This window comes from Girardinichthys multiradiatus, chromosome 18 (genome assembly GCF_021462225.1).
Source record: "Girardinichthys multiradiatus isolate DD_20200921_A chromosome 18, DD_fGirMul_XY1, whole genome shotgun sequence".
Classification (NCBI taxonomy): domain Eukaryota; kingdom Metazoa; phylum Chordata; class Actinopteri; order Cyprinodontiformes; family Goodeidae; genus Girardinichthys; species Girardinichthys multiradiatus.
In genome coordinates this window covers 32,240,889-32,253,959 of record NC_061810.1, presented here as the reverse complement: position 1 = coordinate 32,253,959, position 13,071 = coordinate 32,240,889, and the positions used below count along the sequence as shown (strand labels likewise).

The 13,071-nt window shown below is 39.1% G+C and overlaps 1 protein-coding gene across 1 annotated transcript in view; it reads left to right on the top strand.

The window, feature by feature from the left end:
• The first annotated feature begins 6,523 nt into the window (after nt 1-6,523).
• stard13b (StAR-related lipid transfer (START) domain containing 13b) overlaps nt 6,524-13,071 on the top strand; it is an 84,664-nt gene continuing 78,116 nt past the window's right edge. Inside the window, exons 1-2 of the mRNA XM_047391555.1 lie at nt 6,524-6,701; nt 9,272-10,092. Coding sequence (XP_047247511.1) covers nt 9,352-10,092 — 741 coding nt within the window. The 5' untranslated portion in view covers nt 6,524-6,701; nt 9,272-9,351. The remainder of the gene's footprint in view (nt 6,702-9,271; nt 10,093-13,071) is intronic.

Here is a 13,071-nt window from a genome sequence, read left to right as displayed (position 1 = left end):
GCAAGTAATCCACACAAATATACAGAGACGTTAAAGGAAATCTGTCTAAGAGTTACGATATGGGTAAAGCAATTCGAATGATAGGGAATAAGGATTGAACACACTTACAAAAATGTATTAAATACTATGTGGAAAAGCCTCTTTTTGTGATGAAAGTTCAAGGCGTCTCCTGTATAGAGAAACGAGTCACATGCATTGCTCAGGTGTAATTTTGACCCATTTTCTACTGTCAAATCTTGAGGGTTCTGGGGTTCCTTGCACTCTGATCTTCAGTTGACTGACTGGCTTATTGTAACACTTTTACTTTCTTTTTTTTTCTCTTAAACCAGTTAGAATTTCTTTGGCTGTATGCTTGAGACTATTGTTTTGCTTGGAAATCCTGACTCGTTTCCTGTACAGATTCTACTCAAGAATGTCGATATATTCCATACATTTCTCAATCCTCCCTTTAAATATATGAGGTCAGTACCATATGCTGTAAGACACCACACACATATTTGAACCTGTAGGGATGGTCACCTTTCACATTTGAACCGATATGGTAATGATGCCTGGTACCTTGGAATCGGTATTGGTACTCAACAGTACCAGTTTTCGTTACTTTTGTGTGTTTATATGGTAATAAATTTGAATTCGTTTAATAGTAAAATCTCAAAATTTTACAATTTAACATATTTATTTCTCAATATAAAAATGTAATGAATATATCAAAACAACATCCAGTTGTTTGTATTGTACCGTCACAGTTGTTTCAAACATTTCTTCTCTCATGTTGCTGGCTGCAGACAATGAGTCAATAACAGATGCAGGCATGCTAACGGTGCCAAATGCAGGAGTTTTAGTTGTAGATGTAAAGCTGATGAAAATTGTGCAATCTACAGCCTTGAGAAAAATATTGTACTTAACCAGGTGCTTCCTTAGATTAGAAGTATTCCTGCCGCCGACCTTGCACTTCGTGTCACAAAAATTGCAGGCACCATAATCTGCATCGCATTTTGAAAAGCTGAGCCATACTTTCTATATGACAGGCTTGCTTTGTTGACTGTACCAGCAGCTACTGATGTCATTACGCTCTGGTGCGTGCAATGCCATCTTCATGTCCGGCATGGAAAATCGCCCATTCATCAACTCCCTCAGAGTCACAATGATGCGTTAGGTACCAAAACACGGTATCGTCGGATTTTACGTGAAACGGTATTAGGTAGTACCCACGGAATTCGGTCAGTACCTATAAAAGTACCGAATTTGGTACCCATCTCTACCGACTTGCAAACCTCCCTTTTGGCTTGGTATTTTTGGGAGATATGCAGAACCATTATTCGTTCAAATACGTGTGTGGAATCACACCTAAAGAGTTCAGCTTTGGCTTTATCTGACCAGAGTATAGTCTCCCAGTATTTCACTGGCTTCTCCACATGTTTTGCAGCAAATGTTAAACAAGCTTGAACATGCTTTTTCTTCATTAGTAGAGCCTTGCGCTTTGAGTGTCCATAGGGGCCATTGTAACTGAGTGACCTGAGACAGCATTCCTGAGACAAACCGTACTGGTGTCATTCCAATTTTTACCCATATCTTCAAGTGTGAACTAATATCCTTCCACTCCTCAGTATGTATGGATTACTTGGAGTATTGTCAACATCTGGTGTAACTTTTATGTCAATAGCCCCATTAGAAAAATTTTGACATGTTTAATATTTATTGTACACACTGTACAACCAATGATTGTTGGGGCCGCAGTAGAGCATTTCAGAATTTGATTCAATATATGTAAAACCCTCAGACATTTTTAAATATTTTCCCCTGTAAGGTTACAAAAATATATACCAATCAGACATAACTTTATGACCACCTGCTTATCAGGGTGTTGTCAGCCATTTTGTTACATAATAGCCCTGGCATATTGACGCATTAACTCAGTTAGGCTCCAAAAGGTTTACTGTTCTTTCTGGCACCAAGATTTTAGTAGCAGATTATTTAAGTCCTGTAAATAGTGAGGTGGAGACCTCCATGGATTGGTTGTGATGATTTGAGGGTGTTTGGGTTTTGTTTGGGTACTGGTTATTCTTTTTCAGTTTACAGTTTGGATCTTGTTTCTGTTTATTATTTTCCTGGCTGTGCTCTAGTTTCTTGTGTTCTAGTTCTGTGTTCTGTACATTATGTTTTCCGGATGAGTTTGTATCCTTGAATTTCGGTTTTGCTCCAGTCACGTTTTGTTCTCTCTGTCTCTGTTAAGCAATCAGCTTCATTTGGCCCACCTGCACTATGTCAGTTTTGTTATTTCACCTGTGTCCTGCCATTTATATACTTCCTCATCCTGTTCATTCTTCGCGGAAACATTTTGGATCATGTCACTCTGTGTTCAGTCAGTTCATGCTGATCATGCCAAGCCTTTCCATGCCTGTGTTTGCCACCACCTTCCGAAATAAGTTTCATTTATTAAACCATTTCCTCACCACCTACAGGTCCTTCTCAAAATATTAGCATATTGTGATAAAGTTCATTATTTTCCATAATGTCATGATGAAAATTTAACATTCATATATTTTAGATTCATTGCACACTAACTGAAATATTTCAGGTCTTTTATTGTCTTAATACGGATGATTTTAGCATACAGCTCACGAAAACCCAAAATTCCTATCTCACAAAATTAGCATATTTCATCCGACCAATAAAAGAAAAGTGTTTTTAATACAAAAAACATCAACCTTCAAATAATCATGTACAGTTATGCACTCAATACTTGGTCGGGAATCCTTTGGCAGAAATGACTGCTTCAATGCGGCGTGGCATGGAGGCAATCAGCCTGTGGCACTGCTGAGGTCTTATGGAGGCCCAGGATGCTTCGATAGCGGCCTTTAGCTCATCCAGAGTGTTGGGTCTTGAGTCTCTCAACGTTCTCTTCACAATATCCCACAGATTCTCTATGGGGTTCAGGTCAGGAGAGTTGGCAGGCCAATTGAGCACAATGATACCATGGTCAGTAAACCATTTACCAGTGGTTTTGGCACTGTGAGCAGGTGCCAGGTCGTGCTGAAAAATGAAACCTTCATCTCCATAAAGCTTTTCAGCAGATGGAAGCATGAAGTGCTCCAAAATCTCCTGATAGCTAGCTGCATTGACCCTGCCCTTGATAAAACACAGTGGACCAACACCAGCAGCTAACACGGCACCCCAGACCATCACTGACTGTGGGTACTTGACACTGGACTTCTGGCATTTTGGCATTTCCTTCTTCCCAGTCTTCCTCCAGACTCTGGCACCTTGATTTCCGAATGACATGCAGAATTTGCTTTCATCCGAAAAAAGTACTTTGGACCACTGAGCAACAGTCCAGTGCTGCTTCTCTGTAGCCCGGGTCAGGCGCTTCTGCCGCTGTTTCTGGTTCAAAAGTGGCTTGACCTGGGGAATGCAGCACCTGTAGCCCATTTCCTGCACACGCCTGTGCACGGTGGCTCTGGATGTTTCTACTCCAGACTCAGTCCACTGCTTCCGCAGGTCCCCCAAGGTCTGGAATCGGCCCTTCTCCACAATCTTCCTCAGAGTCCGGTCACCTCTTCTCGTTGTGCAGCGTTTTCTGCCACACTTTTTCCTTCCCACAGACTTCCCACTGAGGTGCCTTGATACAGCACTCAGGGAACAGCCTATTCTTTCAGAAATTTCTTTCTGTGTCTTACCTTCTTGCTTGAGGGTGTCAATAGTGGCCTTCTGGACAGCAGTCAGGTCAGCAGTCTTACCCATGATTGGGGTTTTGAGTGATGAACCAGGCTGGGAATTTTAAAGGCCTCAGGAATCTTTTGCAGGTGTTTAGAGTTAACTCGTTGATTCAGATGATTAGGTTCATAGCTCGTTTAGAGACCCTTTTAATGATATGCTAATTTTGTGAGAAAGAAATTTTGGGTTTTCATGAGCTGTATGCCACAATCATCCGTATTAAGACAATAAAAGACCTTAAATATTTCAGTTAGTGTGCAATGAATCTAAAATATATGAATGTTAAATTTTTATCATGACATTATGGAAAATAATGAACTTTATTACAATATGCTAATATTTTGAGAAGGACCTGTATGTTTCTTGTCCGTCTGCCTTTTGGAGTCCTCCTTTACACCGCACCTGACATTGGAGTTGTTTGTACAGCACGTCCCAGATTCTTGGTTGGATTGAGATCTGGGGAACCTGGAGAAAAGGTTTGCAACAGGGCCATGCAAACCATCACTGTTCTCTCTGTAACACTTTTGACGGACCACTGCAGACCCGAAACACCTCATAAGAACTATAGTTTAGAGGTGCTCAGACAGTCATTTGATCATTTTTACAGTGGTTCAATTGCTGGTTTTTGAATATTGAAAGATTTTGTGTCAGTATCTCAACTATCATCTTTCTGAAATGAGAACAGACCTGAAGACAATCCAAACAGAAAGAAACATGGTAAACAGTGATTAAAAATGTTGTCAAAAAAGTGTATATTTTAGCCCGGCTGTAGATTAATATGCAAACTGACAGAATTGTTGTGCAAGCTTCTTATGTTGTGAATGTTTTAGTCGTGAACTCTCTCAGTTTTGCATCATTCCAGTTAAAATGTGCTGTGATGGAATTGGGAAATTTTAATTTTTATCACTTTGTAAATCAGCCAAAGCGAACAACGTAAGGATTATACCTAAAAGTCAGGTTGATGCCATAAAATTTGAATGAACTCTATAATTTACACCAAGATAAGTGGTTGAATATCAGAGGCAACAGAGCTTGATGGTTATTCAGCATTATGTGATATTTCTTGAACAATGTACAATGATCTTACTCTCTGTCATTGTTGCTGCCCCTGCTGTCGCTAATTCAGACTTGTATCCCTTTAAAAGCAAAGCCAGTGTTTTTCTTGCTTGTGAGAATGTCCAGCTGTGGTTAAGCTGAGCCTTTCTCACTTCCACTGGCCTTGGACTGTTCAGCTCTACTGCTCTCATAGATTTCTTTTTGTTATGCTTGTTCTCTCCTGTGTTTCCTTTCCACTCTTGAACTTGCATGGAGCTGCAAGCCTTTTCCCTCTTTCTGGTAGAATAAACATGACCACTGTACATTTTATTCAAAATCCCTCATAATCATACTTGTTCACAATTAAGGAAAAAAATCAAATTTTTAAGAAACCACTCAACTTGTGTCTCCTGCAATGATTCCAAACAAAAAAGGGAAATGTAAACTGATACTATGTATCCAACAAATTCATCAGGAATGTCTTTCCCTTTGTTCAAAAAATATTACGTTGCAATACTACTTTGGGTTGTTAAATAGTTTGCCATTGTGTTACTGCTGAGTTGTGCATGTGCAGTTTGATGTTACATTTTAATTATTATACATACATATTTTAAAAAGTATAAATTGTTTGTTTTTTATTTATAAATAAAAATCTGAAAAGTGTGGCGTGCATTTGTATTCCACTCTCCTAAGTCAATACTTTGTAGAACCACCTTTTGATTCAACTCTATAACAACTTTGCACATCTTGTTTGCAAGATAAATGCTCAGTCAGATTGGATAGAGAGTGTCTGTGAACATCAATTTTCAAGTCTTAACTCAGATCCAGTTAGATTTAGGTTTATTCATTGTGAGACATTTATATGCTCTATTCTAAATTATTCCTTTATGGTCCTGGCTGTAGTGTTGTTGTCATGGTAAACCTCCTCTCCAGTCTCAAATCTTGTACATCCTTTAAAAAGTTTTCTCCCAGACACACTCTATATTTGGCTCTATCCATCTTCCCATCCACTCTGACCAGCTTTCCTGTCCTTTTTGTAGAAGCATGGTGATGTCCCCACAGTATAATGCTACCATCAGGTTGTGCATTTATGCAATTTATTGGGTATCATAATAAAGGGGGCTGAATAGGAATGCACACCACCCATTTTACATTTGTATTTTGTTTTTATGTGAAAACCATTGTTACTGTTTCTTCCGCTTCACAATTATGTTTGATTTTGTGCTGGTCTATAACATAAATAAATAAAATACATTTAAGACTGTGTCTTAAACATAAAAGTTAAAAAGTTCAAGAGAGATGAATGTTTTTGTTGTATGTGTAAGGTATTCAGTTTTGCTCTAATAACTATGAAGCTACTTAATGATTCATGCAGACATATAAATGTCAAAAGAATGTCTTACTAAACATTCTTTTGACATCAAGTCTTATGAAGATGATATCCTCTATGTTTCTGTAAATCATTGTTCTTTACCTGGATCTCTTTTTGACTTGAAAGCCTCCCTCTACTGTTTTGTAACAGCAGATTACGACTGTGGTTCATCTCGATCCTGCAAAGTTCAGCCGTTCCTCACAGCCTATTTGAGTGTCCTGGAAACTTATTTCACCTTGTAACTTCACAGTGCCATCCACTGCTGTTGCCTTATCTCCCCTCCCCTCCTCACACCCGCCTCCGTCTCCTTTCTCCTCCCCTTTTCCATCTATCAACAAGTACACATTCTCTCTGCTCTTATATATATTCTGAATGGTGTAGTCACTGCTTGGTGATCAGCCTTCCCCAAGGAAAGAACATGAGGAGGTGGGGGTGATGGCAGGCTTGTCAGAGTAAGCCTGTTGGAAAATAAGAGTGGCTCCTCTGCCCAACTCACAGGAACCAGCACTGCTGTCACTGTTTTGCCATGATCTCAGTGACACTGTTTGGACAACTCAGACATCTGTTTTCCACTTATCAGGTAAGTTTTTCTGTTTTCCTTTAACCTGACAGTGATGCATCCTAGGGAAGAATCTACTAAAAACTCCTAAAGTTCTTCTTTTCTAATCATACCTGGCTGAGGTTTAGTGTTATATGCTATATGGTGTTTCTGCATGAAGAGACTTGTTCTGGACCTTTCTGTTGAAAATTGAACTGGAAGCGTTTCGAAATAAGTTGTGGTCTGGCCTTGGCAGTCTACACACCCAGTTCATTTTCACCCTGTGACTTCTTGTTTTCATTTAAATCTGCTTCGCATTCATCTGGGAATAATGAGAGCCTCTTTGCATATGATTTTCTTTTTAACAGAGGGGTTTCTTAGAGGGGACTCTCATTGCCTGCACACTTCAAATTCACCATGTAGGGGCAGGTTTGGATGGCAAGCAACTGTTTGTTTACTTCTTTTGCAATGCTGCAACAATTGCAATCAGAATGTATGCATATTTAATGACAGCATAGTCAAACACTTTGGACTTTGCTTATATTGGAGAGCAAAAGAGAGATTTAATTTGAATGTAAGTTTGTCAGTGCTGCGCTAAAGGCACAGCCAAACAGCGGTTCTACTACTGGAACAACAGAGCAAAAATTACAAATTTTAATTGTTATTTAATATTTTTTCCATATAAATTTTACTTCAGTGATTATATTACAGGAAAAAATCTTAGAGGTCTTGCAGTTAAAACTTGGGAGGCCAAACCTTGTTCGGGAAACAGCAGGTCTTTCTTAGATTCAGTTTACTCTGGAAGCTTCTAGTTTAGGTTGCCCTCTTATCACATCTCAAAATGTTCCCTGAGAATAATGTTTGTGGTTGAGCAAGATGATAAACCACTGCACAGGCAAGATAAAGCAACTCAGTGTTTGATTTTCCACACGTGCATTGGATGCCTCAGAAACTGTCGAAGGTGAGTTTTAAAGAATGGGCCACTGAAGTAGTGAGGTGGATGTTAACCACAGTTGACCAGGGACATGTTCTGCTCTAATGAATGGTGTAAAGTGCTGTAAATCACCCACTGTGGAAGAGCAGTGACATTCCTCTGTGCAGTGATGTCACTGCTCGCATGTGAAGCAGATCCAGACTTGAACAGTTCAGGATGAGCCAGATGTTGAATTTAATTTCCCTACACACTGTTGGCTGGATTGGCATGTAATCAGAAAGGTCCAGGGGTACACTTAGACTCTTTACACTGCACATGAACACTCAGACTTTAACTGTAGGATAGAAAGAACTGCAGGAAATGTAAACGATTACATTTTTTTCACATTTTGTGGCGTTATGACCACAAACTTCAGTGAATTTTATTGGCATTTTATGGGAAAAATCAACACAAAGTAGTGCATAATTTTAAAGCTGAAGGAAATGAATACATAATTTTCAACACTAGAAAAAAAGCCTGAAAGGGATGTATATTTATATCCATCCCCTTCTCTTTTGATACACCTAAATAAAAACTAATGCAACCATTTGTCTGAAAATCCCCTAATTGAGAAATATGTCATTTAAACTCTGTTAATAATGCTGTTCTGTGAGGAGGTTTGGTAAATAACATTAGTGAACACGAAGACCAAGAAACACATCAAACAGGTCAGGGATAAATCTGTAAAGACATTTAAAGCAGAGTTATTTTTTAAAACAACATCCCAAGCTCCGAACATCTAATCGAGCACTGTTTAATCCACCATCTGAAAATAGAAAGAAGATGGCACTGTAAAACCTAGCAACCCAAAGCCATCCACCAAAACTGACAGACGAGCCAAGAGAGCATTATTCAGAGAAGCAGCCAAGAGGTGCATGATTACTCTGGATGAGCTGCAGAGATCCCCAAGTTTATCGAATGAGTTCACCCAGGTCTCATTTTGAGTACAAGTCGCTAGATGTTTGTAGTCTTGGCAAAAACAAAAATCATGGTTAATGCATTGCTAGTTTTGTACCTAATGTGTCAATCTCCCTCCACCACCTGTGTTGGCAGTCCAAATTGGTACAAAACTGGGATGTACATAATTATTTAAATGGCCAAATATAGCCCAGGGGTCTAACTTTGGACACGTCTAGTTTATTTCAGTGCATTTTCATGTGTTACAATTGGAAAGTTAAAGTCTTTACCTAAATCCTGTTTGAAAATGTGTGTAAAATCTTGAGAATTATCATTCACTGACCCTCTCCATCCAGTCTAAATGGGCTTGAGTTACTTTGAAAAAGTGCATTGGCAAAACAAATCAGTCTTTCCACATGAAAAGCTGGTAGAGGAATACCCCAAAACACTCAACTGCAATTGCAGCAAAAGGTGGTTCTACAAAGTATTGACTCAGGGGGTCTGAGTACAAATGCATGCAATGCAGTATACACTTTTATTTAGTGTTGGTTTCTCACATAAAATCCCAAAAAATACACAGAAGTTATTGTTTTTGAAGTGACAAAATGCAAAAAAGTTCAGAGGGCATGGATCATTTTCAAAATGCACCATATCATCCTTATGTATCTGTTCTGTTAAGATTATTATTAGCTTTCATATTTATTGGAAAACGTCTCATCTGTTTCATTTCTGTTTCTTTTAGGCTATCAACCTGATTGTATTTTTGATTAAAAAACATGGCCCTGTTCCATACAAAGCACTTGTGGATTTACGTTTTGAAATATGAGTGATTACAAAAGCAAAATAACAATGGATACTCCACATAGATTGAGTTTGGAAGGACACGAGGTAGCTTTGGACAACAGGACATTTTCAACACAGGAATCATCTACAGAAGATGAGGGTACTTCAGCAAAACCAGGTCAAAGAGTGGTTGATCTTATCCCTTCAGGCCAAAGGCCACAGTTGGAGCCAATTGAAGACTGTTGCTGTAGCCTTCCATCCACTGCTCATGCAGAAGACGTTCAGGTAAAGCAGGCAGCTCATAATCAGCCTCATCATTCACTGAAATGTTATTCCGGATGTGTACAAAGAGACTTTAAGTCGCTGGAGCCGATTTTAAATGGATCCATCATCAGTCAGGCCTGTGCATCCACTCTTGAGATCCCTGCTAACCTGCTTCCAAAAATCTCAGATTTACCACACGTTGTGAAGCAAAGACCAAGCACTATCACCTTCTCAGACAGCACCGGCTCCTCTTGCATGAACAGCCATGCTTCTGGCTGCAACAGCTCTGATGGTGAAGAATCATCAGAGACGGAGACAGACAAGGTCAATGGTAACCATGATGATTATGGAGATGGGGATAATGAAGATGTGTTCATAGAGTTCCCTCACAGTAAAGATCTCTCCATGACTAAAAAGAAACAGAAGAAAAGAGCTTGTGTGGGTCCACATGCAAAATCTGGGTTTACACCCAGCAACTGCGGGTATGAGGCAGAGGAGGAAATAGGCAGCAAGGAGGTATGCTTCTATTAACTTGACACATTTTGTTAAACTTACAGTGCCTTGCAAAAGTATTCACGCCCATACAGCTTTTCCCATTATATGATGCGACAGACACAAACATGCATTTTTACCATAACTGAACTTCTGTTCCTAATGTGATAATTTTGTCATTAAACAAAATTTTTAAGTAATTCTATGCAGTTAACACACAACCAAAGGCTTAAACCTTGCAACTTTAGAATTTGTCTCCACTTGGGTTAAACATTTAGAAACATTTAAAATAAATGTATAGAAAAAAAGTTATATTAGAATATTTGAGCTAAGCTGGTTAAGCACATGAAGTTCCAGTGAAATACACCAAAGTTTGCAGTTATAATGTGACAAAAATGTGAAATGGTTTAAATGGTTTGAAGAACATAATAAATCAACACTGTATTTTAAAATGACCTGGAAGAACTTTAAAAGGCCCAACAATTCTGACTGTTATTTTTAAAGGCATGCTGAACAGTAGCAACCTTTATTGGCTTTTAGAAGAAACCAATACAGTCATGTTATCTTTGCACAGACAGACAAAACCTATAAATGTGTGGGAGTGCACTGACTTCCCATTTGTAAATGAGACACAGATCCAGGAGGAATTCAAACTGCTTCTGCTTTTTTCCCCTCCCTTAGCTCGGGGTTGAGTTTGACAGAGGACAGCAGATCACATTAGCACTGAACTTCACCTTCCATTTTTTAACTGTCTCCATCTTCTCCTCCCTTTTTCCTTGAGGTGTGTCTGTGTCCTTTTCACATGACCTCCATCTCTGGTTTTTTATTGCCTATTTAAAAGCTTACATGAGCTTTCATAAGCCTGCTGTAATCCATTATATATATGCGTTGTTACGCCTTGAGGGAATATAGCCAACAACACATACCTGCCATGCTTTCATAGCAGTCAGAGGTAATGCCCTGTTACATATTAATCTCTCTCTCTGGTGGTAGGACATTGAGATAATACGGCTTTACGTGCAGCATGACACTCAGCTCTGAATTGGTTGTTTGGAGAGGGCAGCAAGAATGCAGGGAATCCAGGGAGTGTGTTGTAAGTATTATCAAAAGGAGTGCAGTAAAAACTTTCCAAGCCATCACACCACAAACTGTGTTATTGCTTAGTAAGCTAAGATGCAAAGCAAAATAGAACCAATGATGCATTATTTTAGTGGAGCACTAGATTCTTCAGTTATTTATTTGAAAAGATAAGAAGATAAAAACAACGAAAAAAAAACAAAACAACTAAGACCGCAAAGCAACCAAGTGACCCATGGTAACTCTGGAGGAGCAGCAGAGATCCACAGCTCAGGTGAGAGACTCAGGTAAACTCTATTTGTCCATTCCATTAATCTGGTCCTTATGGAAGTGGTAGGAAAAAAAGTCATACAAACATGTTTGCAGAAGAAGAAGGTCCTCTGATCACATAAGAACAGAATGAACTTTTTCATCTCCGCACAAAACATACTTTCTACAGCAGGGACAGGGAGGTTTGTCAGTGTTGATGAGAAAATTAATGAGGCTAAATAGAGGGCAATGTTGCAAGGAAACCTGTTAGAGACTGGAATGGATTTGAGGCTTCCTTCCAGTATGACAATGACCCTAAACATACAGAGCTATAAAGGTATAACTTGGATCAAAACATATTTATACCTTATAATGGCCCAGTTAGAGTCCAGACCTAAATCCAATTGAGAATTTGTAGCAATACTTGAAAATCAATGTTCATAGATGATCTTCATCCAATATAGGTTTAACCGATTTTCCAAAGATAAGCTGGCAAAATATCAGTCTTTTGACATCCAAAGCTAGTAGCAACAAACCCCAAGGAACTTTCAGCTTTAATTACAGTGAAAGTTGTTTCTACAAAGTATTCACTCAGAAGGATATGTGACACTTCTATTTTGTATTTGTAAAACCATTTAAAAGCTATGTATCCTTTTCCTTCCACTTTACAAATATGCAGAAATATGAGCTGGTTAAGCACATGAAGTTCCAGTGAAATACACCAACGTTTACAGTTGTAAGGTGACAAAAATGTGAAAAGGTTTAAATGGTTTGAAGAACATAATAAATCAACACTGTCTTCTAAAATGACTTGGAAGAACTTTAAAAGGCCCAACAATTCGATTATTTTTAGAGGCATGCTGAAAAGTAGCAACCTTTATTGGCTTTTAGAAGAAACCAATACAGTCATGCTATCTTTGCACAGACAGACAAAACCTATAAATGTGTTGTAGTGCACTGACTGCTTTTGTTTTTTTCCCCTCCCTTAGCTCGGGGTTGAGTCTGACAGAGGACAGCAGATCACATTAGCACTGAACGTCACCTTCCATTTCTTCAGAAACACACAGACCCTTCATATTTGATTTTAGTTTTTGCATGAAACATTAAAATAATTCCTGAAACAAATTGTGGATGCAGTTTTCACCATTAACCATGTGAGGGCACTATGTGCACAAGGTTCTCTTAGATTTGAGCTCACATATTACCACAAATAAACACATTTTATTCACATATTTTCTTTCTTCCCCCCCATACATGGCTGTCCTTCACATGCTGCTTTGCACTGCAGGGTATTACCAATGTAATTTATTCCTTCAATCCCAGGTAGCCCATGCCCTTTTCGCATGACCGGTTGCTTCATTGCGTTACCTCTATGGTGATCTCTAGCACTCTCAGTGGGTGGCACAGTCTAGGCACCGAGCCCAGAGCTCACACACTTAACTCCCCATTTCCATCTCAAAGCCCCTATGTTGGGGTACCAAAATGTGTCCAATTTGTGCTGATAAAGTTATAGCCTGTTCACTTCTTGGCGTCCTCAGAAAATAACGTTGCATCTATCTTGTGGAATGACTCACCCCGGCTAAGTTCCCATGGTGGTGAGCATTTGCACAACTGTCTGGTCCAGATATAGAGGAAAGGGAACGGAGAATGAATTGAAGGAAGAGTCTCCTCTGGAAT